This window comes from Hyla sarda, chromosome 1, assembly GCF_029499605.1.
Source record: "Hyla sarda isolate aHylSar1 chromosome 1, aHylSar1.hap1, whole genome shotgun sequence".
NCBI lineage: Eukaryota > Metazoa > Chordata > Amphibia > Anura > Hylidae > Hyla > Hyla sarda.
Window position 1 is genome coordinate 489,774,882 of NC_079189.1, and position 18,875 is coordinate 489,793,756.

Consider the following 18,875-nt stretch of genomic DNA (forward strand, 5'->3'; position numbering starts at 1 on the left):
CTAAAAAATAATGACCGAAATAAGGATCGAATATGGACCAAAATGTTACACCTGAACCCAGCCTTTATGTGCCATTCCACTGGTAGCACTTATGATTTATCGCTAATTACCAGGACCTAAAAAAAAACTTAAAACAAAGTACCCAAAATATATTTTACTCCTAGCTTCCAGAGTAGTTTCCAGTGTACATGTAAATAAAAACATGTACTTACTTGCCACCGATCCTTCACGAGTGCTATTCCGACAGGGCTGCCCCTGCTGATTGGAGCTTACGGCTCTTCTTCCTGACACACAGGAAATGCCCACCCAACCAATCACTGGCTGAGGCAGGTCACTTTGGCATTTGTGATTGAGCGGGCACTTTATAGGAAATGCTAAGCAGCAATGACCAGCACCATATGAATGGTAGCAAAGAGGGATTGGCAGCAGGTGAGTATATATATATTTTTTCTTCAAATTACCTCTCCCACCCTGAGCACACCTTTACTAACACAGACAACCAGATGCTCCCTTCCTTTTCTCAATCTGGGACATCAATTACAGTCCCATAAAGCTGTGTGTTCTCACGTTGCAATTTTTCATTGTCTAAAATCAGTTGTGGGTAGGCATCTGGTAGGCTTCCGTTACAGAAAATACACACAATATTCTTATACTGTAATTATTTCATGGTTTCAAACCTGTTTACATTTTAGGCAATCAAAAAACGCAGGTCAACTGGAACATGGAACGCAGACTTAGAATACGGTTACTGCTATCCAAGAGTAAGAAATGGAAGGTAGCATCTGGAGTTTATTTTAGGTAAGTAAGCGGGAAGGAATTTGTGTTAGGATAAACCAAAAAGATGATATGTACGAATATGTCCCAAACTTTAGATAAAGGTAGAACATTTAAGGTCTTTAATCTCCAATTATTCAGCAGTCCCTACATACCTTTAACCCAACATAGCTCTCCACTGGTATGAGGGTAATAGGTTATGGCACTGCTTCAAATATCAACCTCGTTGTAAAACAAATGACACGTTTTTATTACCCAATTTACTGAGATAAATGAATCAGTAACCAGAGAATTCAGCCAAGTGGTAAAGTAGCCACAATTCTAAGCTCATGAAGCGGATATGGATCTCTAAGAATGCTTTATGTTTATATGACCTGGAAACAGCAGCTTTTGCTAGTGTATTAATAACAGATGGAAAGACAATTATCTGGAATAACTTTGGCACACAGTTTTACGAGGGAAAAATAGTATTCTTAAGTAGATAAACTATTTAAATAAAGACTAAGTATTGAAGTTTAATTAGGGAATCTTTGCTCATTTGCCCATAAAATCATGATGGGTTGGTAAAATGAATTTTGCTGTTCTCTTTTGTCAAGAAAATAAAACCCGCTGGAGCGTATTTCTTGTAAATGGGTCAATTTTTGGCCGTGAACTGCTAAATTAAGTTCTGCATATATACCCAGAGGGAATACATAATTTGAAATAGAATGTATGCAAGCAGACTTCTAGTATAACACTACCTGCAGAACTAGGATATGCTGAATGTATTTACAGGCATCCAGATAAGTATTTTTCAGTTTACAACAGGAACAAATTACACTTCTATAGAAATATAGTAAAAACCCAATAGCAGAATGTTATCTTTACCTCTAGGCTCCAATCACATTAGAGCATCTGATCTTGCTTGCGAACCATCTATACAATTAAGGACAGTATGGTAAAAAATATGGGTCTGATTATTCTTGAAGACTAAGGAGCTTAAAAAACTTTTTGAGATCAACTTTACAGGTCAAGGTAAGTCTGCCTTGACACATTCCTTTTTTTTCTTATTTAAATACATTTTTTTTTTTCAAACCAACAGGGGTACAGGAAAAAAAAAGGGAAAATGAGGACAGCAGTATAAGAAATAACAAATTTGAGATTCCAAAAAAAAAAAAAAAAAAAAGGTAGAGGGCATAGTAAACAACCAACAGTAGAAGAGAAAAAAGACAAATCATTCAGGCAAGATGGAGTCAGCGTGGATGCACTTAACCCCTTAAGGACCAAGCCCATTTTCACCTTAAAGCGTACCCATCAGATGCAACAAAAATTTTTTTTCTATATATCACTCAGTACCTAATCCTGACCATGTACATCTAATTTTTATGTGTCTAGCACCTTTGAAAGTCTGAATTCCAATCAAAGGGAGGGGGCGTGGCCTCACTGTGCAGGTCTCCGCCCCCTTCCTCAGTTTGCTGTCTGCTCACATCTCCCCTATCATTAGCAAAACTACAACTCCCAGCTTATCCTCACTGACAGTAGAGGGACACAAGATGACAGTGGGAGGATTTTTCCTCCAGCTGTGAGCCCTGCGCTCACAGCTGTCAATCAGGGAAGTGTGTCCATGACATAGGTGATGATGCATGGACACAGCAGAACTAGTATGTGTCCAAGCAGGCAGGGGGGCAGTTGTTTGACTGGCTTTTTCAGTATGAAATGCTGAAAATTTTCTAATGAAAGCAATTGCAAAACCTATTGGTTTTGCATGCTTTGCAACATAACAAAAGTTTTTGTATCTGACAGTGCCCATTTAAAGGGGAACTCCGGTGGTCAACGTGTTCTTCCGTTTTTGACTTACCCTATTTGTTGTGTTTCATTTCTATTCTTGTTGTTTAAGCTACTCTATTTCCGTTCTTTATTGTCTTTTTATCCCCCACTTGGTTTTCCTATCTTTGTTTCTATTTCTTGTTTCTTGCTGTGCTGAAAACTACAAATCCCAGCATGCCACATGCCTTGCTGGTTTGGGGCGGCTCTTTTTTGTTTGTTTGTTTGTTCCGCCCTTTACCCATCCTACTATTTTCCCGGGTCAGCCCCCTTATACACAGCACACTAATATAATCAGCCTTGGTTGGGATACACTATCATACACACACAAAAGGGACTACAACTCCCAGCATGTGTCATTCAGGAGTCTTCAGTCTGTGGTATAACACCAGCATGCTGCCTCTGTAGTCTCCTGGGGGGTTGTAGTTCACCATGCCTCTATAGGGCATACACCAGTGTTTCCCAACCAGGGTGCCTCCAGGTGTTGCAAAACTACAACTCCCAGCATGCCTTCATAGCCTTTGGGCATGCTAGGAGTTGTAGTTTTGCAACAGTTGGAGGCACACTGGTTGGGAAACACTGGTGTAACATGATGTGTATGCTGAATAGGCTAGAACAGTGTTTCCCAACCAGTGTGCCTCCAGCTGTTGCAAATCTACAACTCCCAGCATGCCCAAAGTCGGTCAGGGCATGCTGGGAGTTGTAGTTTTTCAACAGCTGGAGGCACACTGGTTTGTAAACACTAGCATACACACACACACACACACACACACACACAACAGGGACTACAACTCCCAGCATGTGTCATTCAGGAGTCCCCCCTCCCTCCCCTTTCACATATAGAGATCATTCCCAGTATGAGATTTATTCCCCTGCAGTCCATACATCCCCAGCCCGTGCACCTTCTCATCCTCCCCTTCAGATAACACTTATCTTCTCTGTGAGGTCCTTCTCCTGTGCAGACCTGCGTCCTTAGAATACAGAGCAGGGGGGAGGGGAGGTGAGGAGCTGTGTACTCAGCTGGATGAGATGAGGGGGCGTGGCTTATTTTATTCTTGCAGACAGATAAAAAAAAAAAAAGCTGTGACATCTTGTCCACAACAGACTCAGAACTGTGGACAACAGTAAAAGAAAACCCTCTGAACTACAGAACTTCCTGCCCAACAAACAGGTAAGAAAAACACATACATGCTGCCAAAACATATAACACATGTATATTGCAAAAAAACAAAACTTACAAAGAAGATGCCATATAGTCAAAAAAATGTACCACCTGAGTATTCCTTTAAGGACCAGAGCATTTTTTGCAAATCTGACCACAGTCACTTTAAGCAGTAATACCTCTGGAATGCTTTTACTTTTATTCTGATTCAGAGATAGTTTTTTCGTGACATATTCTACTTTATGTCAGTGGTAAATTTGTCGATACTTGCATCATTTCTTGGTGAAAAATGTAAAAACTAGATAAAGATTTTAAAATTTCTCATTCTTTTTAACTTTGAAACTCTCTGCTTATAAGGAAAATAGACATACCAAATAAATTATATATTGATTCACATATACAATATGTCTACTTTATATTTTCATCATAAAGTTGACATGTTTTTACTTTTGGAAGACATCAGAGGGCTTCAAAAGTTCAGCAGCAATTTTCCAATTTTTCACAAAATGTTCAAAATCAGAATTTTTCAGGGACCAGTTCAGTTTAAAGTGGATTTGAAGGACCTTCATATTAGAAATACCCCATAAAGGACCCCCTTATAAAAACTACACCCCTCAAAGTATTCGAAATGACATCCAGAAAGTGTGTTAACCCTTTAGGTGTTTCACAGGAATAGCAGAAAAGTGAAAGGAGAAAATTCAAAATCTTCATTTTTTACACTTGCATGTTCTTGTAGACCCAGTTTTTGAAATTTTACAAGGGGTAAAAGGAGAAAAAGCCCCCCAAAATTTGTAACCCAATTTCTTTTTAGCAAGGAAATACCTCATATGTGTATGTAAAGTGTTTGGTGGGCGCAGTAGAGGGCTCAGAAGGGAAGGAGCGACAATGGGATTTCGGAGAGCGAGTTTTTCTGAAATGGTTTTTGGGGGGCATGTCACATTTAGGAAGCCCCTATGGTGCCAGAAAAGCAAAAACAAAAACAAACATGGCATACTATTTTTGAAACTAGACCCCTCAAGGAATTTAACAAGGGGTACAGTGAGCCTTAACACCCCACACATCCAACACATCCAAATTTAATGAAAAGTCGTCAATTTTCTCACAAAAATGCAGATTTTCCCTCAAATTTCACATTTTTACAAGGGGTAATAGGAGAAAAGGTCCCCCAAAATTTGTAACCGCGTCTCGTCTGAGTATGGACCTACCAGATGTGTGGTGTCATGTGCACTGCGGGCTAACCACAATGCTCAGAAGAAAAGAAGTCACATTTGGCTTTTGGAAAGCAAATTTTGCTGAAATGGTTTTTGGGGTCATGATGCATTTAGGAAGCCCCTATGGTACTAGAACTAAAAAAACAAAAAAAAAAAAAAAATGGCATACTATTTTGGAAACTGCACCCCTCAAGGAACGTAACAAGCGGTACAGTGAGCCTTAAAACCCCACAGGTGTTTAACAAATTTCCACTAAAGTTGGATGTGAAAATGAAAAATTAGATTTTTCTCAATAAAATGCTGGTTTTACCCCAAATTTTTCATTTTCACAACTGGTAATAGGAGAAAAAGCCTCCCAAAATGTGTAACCCCATTCCTTCTGAGTTTGGAAATACCAAGTCTGTGGATGTAAAGTGCTCTGGGGGCGAACTACGATGCTCAGAAGAGAAGGAGCGCTATTGAGCTTTTGGAGAGAGAATTTAGTTTGAATAGAAGTTGCGTTGGAATGTGCGTTTACAAAGCCCCCCGTGGTGCCAGAACAGTGGACCCCCTACATGTGAACCCCTCACAGAATTAAATAAGGGGTGCAGTGAGCATTTACACCCCACTGGTGTTTGAACAGTGGGCTGTGCAAATGAAAAATTAAATTTTTCATTTTCACGGACCACTATTCCAAAAATCTGTCAGACACCTGAGGGGTGTAAATGCTCACTGCACCCCTTATTACATTACGTGAGGGGTGTAGTTTCCAAAATGGGGTCACATGTGGGGGGGTCCATTGTTCTGTCACTATGGGGGCTCTGTACACACACATGGCCTTCAATTTTGGACACATACTCTCTCCAAAAGCCCAATGGCGCTCCTTCTCTTCTGAGCATTGTAGTTAACCTGCAGAGCACTTTACATCCACATATTTGGTATGTTCTTACTCAGAAGAAATGGGGCTACAAATTTTGTGGGGCTTTTTTTCTATTCACCCTTGTGAAAATGAAAAATGTAGGGTAACACCAGCATTTTAGTCGCATATATATATATATATATATATATTTTTTTTTTTTTATTTATTTTTTTTTCATTTTCACATCCAATTTTAACGAAAATTCGTCAAACACCTGTTGGGTGTTAAGGCTCGCTATACCCCTTGTTACATTCCGTGAGGGGTGTAGTTTCCAAAATGGGGTCACATGTGGGTATTTATTGTTTGGCCTTTATGTCAGAACCACTGTAAAATCAGCCACCCTTGTGCAAATCACCAATTTAGACCTCAAATGTACATAGTGCGCTCTCACTTCTGAGCCATGTTTTGCGCCCGCAGAGCACTTTATGCCCACATATGGGGTATTTCCGTACTCAAGAGAAATAGCGTTGCAAATTTTGGGGGTCATTTTTTTCCTTTTACCGCTTGTGAAAATTAAAAGTATGGGCACACCAGCATGTTAGTGTAAAAAATTTAATGTTTTCACACTAACATGCTGGTGTAGACCCCAACTTTACCTTTTCATAAAGGGGTGAAAGGAGAAAAAGACCCCAAAATTTGCAACCCAATTTCTCCAGAGTACAGAATACCCCATATGTGGCACTAAACTGTTGCCTTGAAATACGACAGGGCTCTAAAGCCAGAGAGCGCCATGTGCATTTGAGGCCTAAATTGGGGATTTGCATCCGCCACCAAAATACCCAACAGTGTTTCCCAAACAGGGTGTCTCCAGCTGTTGCAAAACTCGCAGCATTCCTTGACAGCTGTCCAGCAATACTGGGGATTGTTGTTTTTCATCAGCTGGAGGCTCCGTTTTGGAAACCCTGCCGTACATACTGGGAGTTGTAGTTCTGCAACAGCTGGAGGCACATTGGTTGCGAAACACAGAGTTTGTTACTTAACTCAGTGTTTTGCAACCAGTGTGCCTCCAGCTGTTGCAAAACTAGAACTCCCAGCATGTACAGTCTCTCAGTGCATGCTGGGAGTTGTCTTTTTGCAACAGCTGGAGGCACACTGGTTGCCAACAGTTAGGACACAAACTCTGTTTCACAACCAATGTGTCTCCAGCTGTTGCAAAACTGCAACACTCAGCATACATTGGCAGTCGAAGGGCATGCTGGGGGTATTAGTTTTGCAACAGCTGGATGCACACTTTTTCATAGAAAAAACTGTGCCTCCAGCTGTTGCATAACTACAACCCCCAGCATGCACAGTCTACCAAAGGGCATGCTGGGAGTTCTAGTTGGGACTCCAGCTTTTGCAAAACTAAAACTCCCAGCATGCCCTTTGGCTGTGCATGCTGAGAGTTGCTGCTAAGCAACAGCAGGAGGTGAACAGGCCTCACCTCCTGCTGTATCCTGCTGCTAAGACCGCTGCCGCCACTGGTCCTGCTGCTCCCGTCCGCCGCCGCTCCTGAGGGGACCCCCGCCGGGCCAGGGAGAGTTAGGAGACCCCCTCCGGCCCCGACCCCAGCAAGGTAATGATTGGTTGGTCGTTACGACCGATCAATCACTTGATCGTGATGTGGCACCCTTTTTTTTCTGGGTCACCATAGACCTGATATCACCATAGACCTGATACAGTCTGAATTGATCGCCGACATCCCCCTCAGGCACGGGATGCCTGCTGAATGATCTCAGCAGGCGGCGGGGACCGAAATTCCCACGGGCGTACAGGTACGCCCTGTGTCCTTAAGGGGTTAAAGAGGTACTCTAGTAAAAAAAAAAAAAAAAGTTTTAAATCAACTGGTACCAGAACGTTAAACAAATTTGTAAATGACTCATATTTAAAAAATCCTTCCAGTACTTCTCAGCTGCTGTATGCTCCACAGGAAATGAATTTATTTTTAAATATATTTTCTGTCTGACCACAGTGCTCTCTGCTGACACCTCTGTCCATGTCAGAAATTGTCCAGAGCAGGAGGGGTGTGCTATTGGGATTTGCTCCTGCTCTGGACAGTTCCTGAGACAGAAAGAGGTGTCAGCAGAGAGCACTGTGATCAGACAGAAAATAAATTTAAAAAGAAAAGAACTTCCTCTGTAGTATACAGCAGTTGATAAGTACTGAAAGGATTAAGATTTTTAAATAGACGTAATTTACAAATCTGTTTAACTTTCTGGCACCAGTTGATTTAAAAATGCAGATCAAAGAAAAAGTAACAAAAGTCCACCTGCATTCCTTAGGTGTTTGAAGAGACTTGCTTGATGCCGTATGTCATGGACTCAGGTGTGAACAAAGCCTCCAGGCAGTCTGCTCACCAGCTTCCACACTCCACAAGGAAGATCTCAAAACTCAGCTCTCTGGCAGTGTGAGCTGCAACATGCAAATCTCGTTATGCTGGTGTTACAGCCTGCCTACAACAAAAGGCGGCCTGGATTGTGGGGAATGGCCACCCAACACTTGACCATTCCCAGTAAGAGCCATCCCGGATATATATATATATATATATATATATATATATATATATATATATATATATATATATATATATATATATATTAGGGATATAAGAAAAAATCGATTCTCGCGATAATCGCGATTTTTCATTTGCCGATACAGAATAGATTCAAAATATTTTTGAATCGATTCTTTTAGGGATGTGGAATTTTTAATAAAACGCACTTTATCTTACCTGCCAACGAGCCCCCGGAGCTCCGGTACAGGTGTTCGGTCCCCGGGCTGTATTCTTCTTACTTCCTGTTAGTCCGGCACGTCACATGGAGCTTCAGCCTATCACCAGCCGCAGCAATGTCCCGCCTCCGCTGGTGATAGGCTGAAGCTCCATGTGACGTGCCGGACTAACAGGAAGTAAGAAGAATACAGCCCGGGGACCGAACACCTGTACCGGAGCTCCGCGGGCTCGTTGGCAGGTAAGATAAAGTGCGTTTTATTTTATTTTGCAGCCCGGACGGGATAACATGAGAAAAGTGAGCACCGGAGTACTAGATCGCCGCTGTCAAAGCTGACAGCGGCGTCTATTGGGATCTATGAATGCTCCCAGGTGGGCGATATATCGCGATGTATCGTCACCTAGACGGTATCGCGATATATCGCGATATATCGAATCGCCACACTGGTATCGCGATTCGAATCGAATCGCCAAATTCTTGGCGATTCACACCCCTAATATATATATATATATACACACATACACACACACACATACCGTATATACTCGAGTATAAGCCGAGTTTTTCAGCACGTGCTGAAAACACCCCCCTCGGCTTATACTCGAGTGAACTCTCCACCCGCAGTGGTCTTCAACCTGCGGACCTCCAGAGGTTTCAAAACTACAACTCCCAGCAAGCCCGGGCAGCCGTCGGCTGTCCGGGCTTGCTGGGAGTTGTAGTTTTGAAACCTTCGGAGGTCCGCAGGTTGAAGACCACTGCGGCCTTCGACATCATCCAGCCCCCTCTCACCCCCTTTAGTTCTGTACAGTACTCGCCTCCGCTCGGCGCTGGTCCGGTGCTGAAGGACTGTCCGGTGAGGAGGTCGTCCGATGGGATAGTGGTTCCGGGCTGCTATCTTCACCGGGGAGGCCTCTTCTAAGCGCTTCGGGCCCGGCCCCAGAATAGTCACGTTGCCTTGACGACGACGCAGAGGTACGTTCATTACCAACGTACTTCTGTGTCATCGTCAAGGCAACGCCTCTATTCTGGGCCCAAAGCGCGGAGAAGAGGCGCCCCCGGTGAAGATAGCAGCCCGGAACCACTATCCCACCGGACGACCTCCTCACCGGACAGCCCTGCAGCACCGGACCAGCGCCGAGCGGAGGCGATTACTGTACAGAACTAAAGGGGGTGAGAGGGGGCTGGATGATGTCGAAGGCCGTAGTGGTCTTCAACCTGCGGACCTCCGGAGGTTTCAAAACTACAACTCCCAGCAAGCCCGGACAGCCGATGGCTGCCCGGGCTTGCTAGGAGTTGTAGTTTTGAAACCTCTGGAGGTCCGCAGGTTGAAGACCACTGAGGGCGGATGATGACAAGAGGATGATGAAGGGTGGGGGTGTGGGATGATGAAGGGGGGTGGGTATGATGACAAGGGGATGATGAAGGGGGGGTGTGGGATGATTACAAGGGGATGATGAAGGGGGGTGGGGATGATGACAAGGGGATGATGAAGGGGGGGTGTGGGATGATGACAAGGGGATGATGAAGGGGGGTGGGGATGATGACAAGGGGATGATGAAGGGGGGGTGTGGGATGATGACAAGGGGATGATGACAGGTGATGATGATGAGGGTCTGGATGATGATGAGGATGTTAATGACGGGGGTCTGGATGATGACAGGGCGGGATGATGTATTTCCCACCCTAGGCTTATACTCGAGTCAATAACTTTTCCTGGGATTTTGGGTTGAAATTAGGGGCCTCGGCTTATACTCTGGTCGGCTTATACTCGAGTATATACGGTATACATATATACATACACACACATAGGGAATATGTATCAAGAGGAGGAGTGGTGCAGTTGCCCATTAAAACCAATCAGATGGATTCTTTCATTTTTCACAGGTCTCTAAAAATGAAAGAAGTAATCTGATTTGTTGCTACAGGCAGCTGCACCACTCTTCCTCTTTACAGGTTTTGATAAATCATATATATATATATATATATATATATATATATATCAATGAAGAAAATCTGCAGCACTACTTATCCAATACAGCAGCGGGTGCCAGCGCCCCAGACCCGATAAGTCCATGTGATATAAATGTAGAAAAAGCGCAGCACTCCGCAATAACGTGAAAAAAAGTGGTGATTTATGTGAGCCAATAAATCACCACTTTTTTTCACGTTATTGAGGAGTGCTGCGCTTTTTCTACATATATATATATAGCCAATGTACAAATTATTTGGTTGTCTAGTTTAATCGATTTTGCCTAGGGGAAAATAAACATATGTAAGCAGTCCTACCACATACTACTACACAATTTTAATATTATAATATGAATAGACATATAAATGGAACCATCATAGTGTATGCTTATCTCATATATGTGGACTGTCTCAGTAGAAGACCTTCATAGACTTTGGCAATAAGGGGGTTTTGAACAGAAGCTTAGCTATTCTATATGGTGGTCAGTGCCCAATAAAAACTGTTTTATTGTGATGGGGACAGAGTTTATGCATAACATTAATTCACAATTAACACTCCAGCAGACTATATTGTGCCCCTGGCAATGACAACTGGGTCCAGATACCTGTTTATGCTCCTACTATAAGGTAATGGAGAAAAAAAAAAAAAAAAAAATATTTTATATATATATATATATATATATATATATATATATATATATAAATCTTACATTACATTGACAATTACAATGACTTAACATGCTTTTCTATAAAGCCAATCTATGTTTTGCTATTAACTTATAAAAGCATGTTATACGGAGAGAATTTATCTTCTTTAATAGCTTTCAGTATATAAATCTGCTCTGCTATTCTGAGACTCTGTTTTGCACAAGTCTATTCTTTGTTTGGTTCTCTCAGCCAGGATATAAAGAATAACGAAACAACAGCATCTATTAGAAATGTATTTTAATGGAAGAGAGAGCAAGCCCTGACATCTTTCCTAAAAACTATGCCTTTAGTAGAATGCACCAATAGTTGTGCCATGGTAATTGTTGCACAGCCAAGAACTGCATGGTAAAAAGGTACTGGTGGAGTACTTGTACTTGGCAAAGCAGTGTCATCTAAGCAGTGAAGTGTGTGCGTTTTTTGCTGCATGGATATCGGACCCACGGCACAACTGTTAAAGAGGTACTCCAGTGGCCAGTGTCTGGAACTTAATGTTCCGAACGCTGTTTTCGTGTTGCAGGCCACACCCTCGTAATGTCAAGGTCATGCTCCATCAATGCAAATCTATGGGAGGGGGCGTGCCGACAGTCCCACTCCTCCCATAGACTTGCATTGAGGGGCAAGGCCGTGATGTCACGAGGGGCGTGGCCGACTCCCGCTACGCGAAAACAGTGTTCAGAACATTTAGTTCTGAACGCTGGCCAGTGGAGTACCCCTTTAAATCTTTAGGCACTCCGTTCTTATGTTGAGGATTTGAAGAGGATTTAGATACAGATTACTCTATAGAGAATAAATGGAAAGTGTGCAGTCAGCAGTGCACACTTCTCTCAGAGAGCCGGAGTTCTACTCAGGCAACATCGTGGGGTCTCAGAGATCGGATCCCCTGCAGACACTTATCCCCTATCCTGTGAATAGGAGGTTAGATTTATTTCACTGGACCACCCCTTTAAGTATATAAATGGCCTATAAAAAATATGGGGAAAAACAGTTTCAGTGTAAACTCCCTCAAAAGACAAGGGGGGCATTTCCTTCAACTGGAGAAGAAAAGGTTTAGACAAGCCTTCTTTACCAAAAGAACTGAGACCTTATGGCATAGTCTACCTCGGGAATTGGTCACAGCAGGAACAGATGAGGGTTTCAAAACCGTGTGAGATACACTCTTAGAACAAAATAACATTCACACATATGCAGATTTGATGCACAGGATTTTCTGCTGCAGATTTCAATATAAACTTGTGATCCTGTAATCCCGGGAACTAAACCCATAACCCATTCTTTTCCTCTCACCAACTTATTTAATTGTCTAAAAATCATTCATTACCTATATAAAGCAATCCCCCATCTTTCAGTTGACATGTACATGCAGGGAGTGGTGTCTTTGTCCAAGTACCTCTCTGAAAATAGCCCCCACCCACCTGAGAGACACAGACCACATGGTTTCTGCCCTGCACTGATGAGCCATGTTACCTTTAGTTGGGAGTCATGTTCCCTTTAGTTTGGAGCACCCCTTTAATACATATGCCGAAATATAGAATCACATCCCCTCCTCCTCGTCCACCCATACCTCTTCCCTTCACCTTCTTGGTTAAACTTTAAGGACATGTTATTTTTTCCACGGTACCAACTATGTAACCATGTAAACTTAAAAGCAAAAAAAAAAAACATGCCATTCCAAAAGGATTTACATTTTGGCCAAAAAATTGACTGCTACTAATGTCTGAAAAGCTTTATTACTAATAAGATAATGGGGGAGATTTATCAAAACCTGTCCAGAGGAATAGTTGCGGAGTTGCCCATGGCAACCAATCAGATAGCTTCTTTCATTTTTCAGAGGCCTTTTCAAAAATGAAAGAAGCAATCTGATTGGTTGCTATGGGCAACTGGGCAACTTTTCCTCTGCACAGGTTTTGATAAATCTCCCCCAATATGCCCAAACCATAGCGAGCCATTCTCATTCCATGAATTTACTGATCACAGTTTTTTGTTACACTAATATTTGTATACATGCTTAAAGAGTGCCTGTCACTAAAATAAACTTTTGAGATATTGTTTCTTATGTAATTATAAGACACTTTGCTAGTTACTTGCTGTTTAAATTCTCAACCTTTACATGTTTTTAATGTGATTGAAAAAATGGCCGCTAGGTGGCTCTGTTCAGTCCTCTGCGCAAGTCAAACAGTTAGTTTGGTCTCCTCCCAGCCTGGCAGGAGACCAAACTCAGGAATTGCGATGTGGGGCATGGCAAGGCACAGTTCTTGCAGGCTTCAGTGGCGTTGCACCTGTTGGGGAATGCCCACTTTCTCCTGCTGGGAGCTCAGACAATGTGAGCAAGGTGAAAAAGGTATGATACAGAGCTTTTTAAAGCGCAGAAATTTTTTTTAAAGGCAGGAGGGGTGTTAGAAGTAGTTAGGGAATATAAACTGAGTTAGTTCAGAAAATATGGTTTGATGACAGGTACTCTATAATATTAAATCAAACCATGTAAAGCAGCCTATCTAAGGCTGGGTTCACACCACGTTTCGTTAAATATAGTTCCCGTATACGGCTGGGAGGAGGGGGGCGGGGCTTAATCGCGGCGCCGCACTCAGCCATATTCGGGAACCCTATTTAATGCATGTCTATGAGCCGACCGGAGTGAACCGCAGCCTCGGGTTGGCTTCGTTTTCGGCAGTATGTGGTTTCCCGACCGTAGGCAAAAACGTGGTCGACCGTGGTCTGGAAACCACATACGGCTGAAAACGAAGCCGACCGGAGGCTGCGGTTCAATCCGGTCGGCTCATAGACATGCATTAAATACGGTTCCCGAATATGGCTGAGTGCGGCGCCGCGATTAAGCCCCGCCCCCTCCTCCCAGCCGTATACGGGAACCGTATTTTAACGAAACGTGGTGTGAACCCAGCCTAACCCCAGTATCTTTGTAACCAAAATAAGGGAATGGCGATTTTTACCCTCAAATCCCAGGAATACTTTAAAAACATAATCAGAACTGCAGCTCCTGAAACACATCCACAGCAATATACATGTAGTATATGTATATATAAGTAAGGAAAAAACACACATGAGACTACAGATTCTATTACGGACTGTCTTGTTACTGCAGTAAAGTTGAATATTTTATATTTTTCTGGTGCATTCTGATCTCTTATTGTACAGCTCTGTGGTGCAGGCACCATGAATAAGGTTTGAAGTAGAAAGGGGGAAAAAATTCACACAAAACTGTAATAACAAGATGTTGGCTGTGAAGTCAATCTATTAGCCACCAAGATATTCATTCAGGTAACCTCCTTGTATGAAGCTTTTCGTTGCATATGCTTTACTACAGAATGCTCTCCTAATAGAGGTATAGAGGGAATCTAACACTAAAGAATTAGGTACCAAGTCTTATGTTAAAGGGGATGTTCCAACCGGACAACCTCCGTTCATATGATTTAATATAAAAGTGTAGCTGTCATTAGAAAAAAATGTATATAAAATGTAAATAATACAATTACGGTATATGTATATTATATGTATATGTAATATAGATTGGCTAAAAAAATTGTATATTTTTGTCCCTGCAGTTATTACCTGTGTGTCTCTGTGAGGAGTCCACATGCAGGAAGTGTGGGGGGACAGGCGGGGCCCTGTGCACTGGGGACAGGCGGGGCCCTGTGCACTGGGGACAGGCGGGGCCCTGTGCACTGGGGACAGGCGGGGCCCTGTGCACTGGGGACAGGCGGGGCCCTGTGCACTGGGGACAGGCGGGGCCCTGTGCACTGGGGACAGGCGGGGCCCTGTGCACTGGGGACAGGCGGGGCCCTGTGCACTGGGGACAGGCGGGGCCCTGTGCACTGGGGACAGGCGGGGCCCTGTGCACTGGGGACAGGCGGGGCCCTGTGCACTGGGGACAGGCGGGGCCCTGTGCACTGGGGACAGGCGGGGCCCTGTGCACTGGGGACAGGCGGGGCCCTGTGCACTGGGGACAGGCGGGGCCCTGTGCACTGGGGACAGGCGGGGCCCTGTGCACTGGGGACAGGCGGGGCCCTGTGCACTGGGGACAGGCGGGGCCCTGTGCACTGGGGACAAGCGGGGCCCTGTACACTGGGGACAAGCGGGGCCCTGTACACTGGGGACAAGCGGGGCCCTGTACACTGGGGACAAGCGGGGCCCTGTACACTGGGGACAAGCGGGGCCCTGTACACTGGGGACAAGCGGGGCCCTGTACACTGGGGACAAGCGGGGCTCTGTACACTGGGGACAAGCGGGGCTCTGTACACTGGGGACAAGCGGGTCTCTGTACACTGGGGACAAGCGGGGCTCTGTACACTGAGGACAAGCAGGGCTCTGTACACTGAGGGGGAGATTTATCAAAACCAGTGCAGAGGAAAAGTTGCCCATAGCACTTTCATTTTTCAGAGGCCTTGTAAAAAATTAAAGAGGCAATCTGATTGGTTGCTATGGGCAACTTTTTCCCTGGACAGGTTTTGATAAATCTCCCCCAGGCTCTATGACACGCTCCCAGTTGGCACAGCAGGCTGATTAACAAGCCAGAAGCCTGCACAGAGCCCTGCTCGTCCATCCACACTTCCTGTATTTGGATTCCTCACAGAGACAAACAGACAATATCTGCAGGGACAAAAATATACACATTTTTTAACCAATCTATATTACAAATATACATATAATAGTATTATCTACATTATTTAAAAAGTTTTTGCTAATAACAGGTACACTTTTACAGTAAATCATATGAACGGAGGTTGTCCTGTTGGAACACCCCCTTTAAGATGATAAGATTTGGTACCTAATTCTTTACTGTTTAGTGTTAGATTCCCTCTATACCTCTATTAGGAGATAATTCTGTAGTAAAGCATATGCAACGAAAAGCTTCATACAAGGAGGTTATTCGAATAAATACCTTGGTGACTAATAAACTGACTTCACAGCCAGCATCTTGTTATTACAGGCAATAGGTGCAGGGACAGCATTATTTCACTCACAAATTTAACCACTTTTTAACCAATGTATATTACAAATATATATATATAATATATTATTTTCTACATTATATAAAAAGTTTTTACTAACGATAGGTACACTCTAATAATAATTCCTTCATTTATATAGGGCCAACATTATACCATTGTGGGCAGTGAACAAGGACCTAAATACATAAGGTCAGCACATTTCCAGGAGCAACCAAAGTAACATGCTATATTTTACTGGATTGTTTAGCTTAGATTAGCATTCAGGAGGGAAAAAACAGAGGCTGCTGACTGACCCGACAGGATTCTCATCCTTATGGGGTTTTCCCATATTATTAAGTTAACCCCTACCGTCAGGATAAGGGATAACAAGTAGATTGCTGGAGGGTCCAACCACTGGGCCATTTCTAAACAGGGATATAATTGTCCCTGGAAACAATGGTACGGACAGCGTCTGCATGGCCACTGCTCCATTCAGTCTATAGGGGTGCCAAACATTGGAAATTTTCAGCGATCCCATAGAGTATAAAAGTAAATGGTGATGATTATTAATTCTGGGGACAATTATGTCCCTATTCTCATGGTTGCCAGGGGTCCCAGCAAATGGACCCCCACCGATCCACTGCTGGGACAAGAGATAAATTAATAAGATTGGAAAACCCCTTTAGGAAGTGAGCTTTGGATGGCACAGAGTAGCTTGCATTGTATTGTAAGACATCCAAGCTGCAGCAGAAAATGTAAATGTAATTGCATATATGTTTTAGGTAATAAAATACACATAAGGCAATACAAAGAAAAATCTTCAAAATGTGCACGTAGCAATAATAATGAAAGAAAGAAAAAAAGAGAAGGGAGAAAAAGAAGAATAAGGAGGAAGAAGAAGCAGAAGAGGGAGGAAGAAGAAAGAAGAAGAGAACTAGGAAAATAAAGAAGAAGAGAGAAGAAAGAAGGAGAGACGATATATATATATATATATATATGTGTGTGTGTGTGTGTGTGTGTGTGTGTGTGTGTGTATGTGCATATATATTCCAAAACGTAACACATCTACTCTATACTGCTTTCAAATAGAGTAAAGTATAGGAGAGATGAGATCTATGTTAAAAGAAGCATTTTGGAAAGTTTGGCTGTAAAAATACCTCTTACTTTGTAAGATAAAAGAGACCATACTGTTTAGTTAAAAGTGAAGCAGGGGACCTAGATCTTAGCACTAATAATGCTCACAGTGACTTCTGGTTGGATTCTGTTCAGTAAACATTATAATTAGCCAACATCCACGTTTTCTCAGGCATGAGTGGTATGAATTTATAATGTGTTTGTTACAATTGCTGAAAAGGGACATTCACATCCATTATTAAGATCTAGTACAAGCACATAAAAGTACTGCATTGTACATTATACATACCTTAGCCTTGGAGGATGACCTTTTCCCAGCAAAACCACCGGCGCCAACCACAAACACAGAAAACTGGTTATAGCAGATGAGTTCCTTACCACAGTAAGTGTTTACTGGGAAAAAGGGAATAAAAACAAATGTAATTAAATCCTGTTTACATGTTATACTCTATAAATACACAAGTAACAAGAGTGCACCCAAAAAGGAGTACTGAGAATGAGAGGATAAGCAAATACTGTTATCAGCCATGTACTACAACGGTCCTGCTCATCATATACTAACCAGACATTTAATCATTGTGGATCTAGGAATACCTTAAGACTGTATATAGTCTCCGACACTATATGAGCATAGCCTACATCTTATGGCTGAAGTGATATTAAAAACTTTTTAGCAGCATCCAACCCCTTTAAAGCTAAATACTAGTCATGTGCACAGTATATAGGAGCAAACAGGGTAAAAGGGATGGTCCCATAAGGACAACTCATGCCTATATGCCCTACTAGATGTATGGATGTCATAAAGCTGGGTTGGGTTTTCATGTTGCGACCAAGCTGATATACAAGACTGCACCATTTTTATATTGCCTTCAGCTACAAGCATTATTTTTTTTTTTTTTTAATGGTCATGCATTATTGCAGCAGTTTACCATGCGGTCACTAAGAATTAAACAGCTTGCACCTTAGGTCAACCTGAAAAATCGCAATCCGTGTGGTTCATGCCCATATGAGATAACCCTCAACGAACCAAGAACTTCTCTGTAAAAGTTGCTCCTTCTCTGGTGGACCTTGCCTATTCATGCATTAGATAGATGGCCATTCACTTGAATAGCTGGCAGGTAATGCTGTATTAACCCCTTAAGGACCGAGTGTTTCTCCACTTGCATTGATCAGTGTTATCGGCGGTCGATTGCTCACGCCTGGATTTCAGGCTTGGAGCAATCAATCGCTGCTCGGACGAGCAGGAGGCAGGTAAGGCACACTCCTGATGCGTCGTAGCTGATAGGGACATAACGTTTTCACTGCGATGGTCCCAATCAGCCCAACTGAGCTTCCGGGAAGCTTTCACTTTCACTTTGTTTATTTTATACCTAGCACTGTGATACCTTTTATCAGATTAACCTCTTAAGGACGCAGGGCATACCTGTACGCTTTGCGCCAGGTCCCGGTATTTAAAATGGGGTCACGCCGTGACCTGCGTCATACCGGGTCAGTCCCGGCAGCTTATGATAAGCCGGGACCCTGAGCTAATAGCGTGCGGCACAGATGGTTGTGCCGCGCGCTATT

The 18,875-nt window shown here is 43.0% G+C and overlaps 1 protein-coding gene across 2 annotated transcripts in view; it reads right to left on the bottom strand.

Annotated features, from left to right (window-relative positions):
• HSD17B4 (hydroxysteroid 17-beta dehydrogenase 4) overlaps nucleotides 1-18,875 on the bottom strand; it is a 264,853-nt gene that overhangs the window by 83,529 nt on the left and 162,449 nt on the right. For both annotated transcript variants that reach the window (XM_056537370.1, XM_056537371.1), the window contains exon 16: nucleotides 17,599-17,702. In XM_056537370.1, coding sequence (XP_056393345.1) covers nucleotides 17,599-17,702 — 104 coding nt within the window. The remainder of the gene's footprint in view (nucleotides 1-17,598; nucleotides 17,703-18,875) is intronic.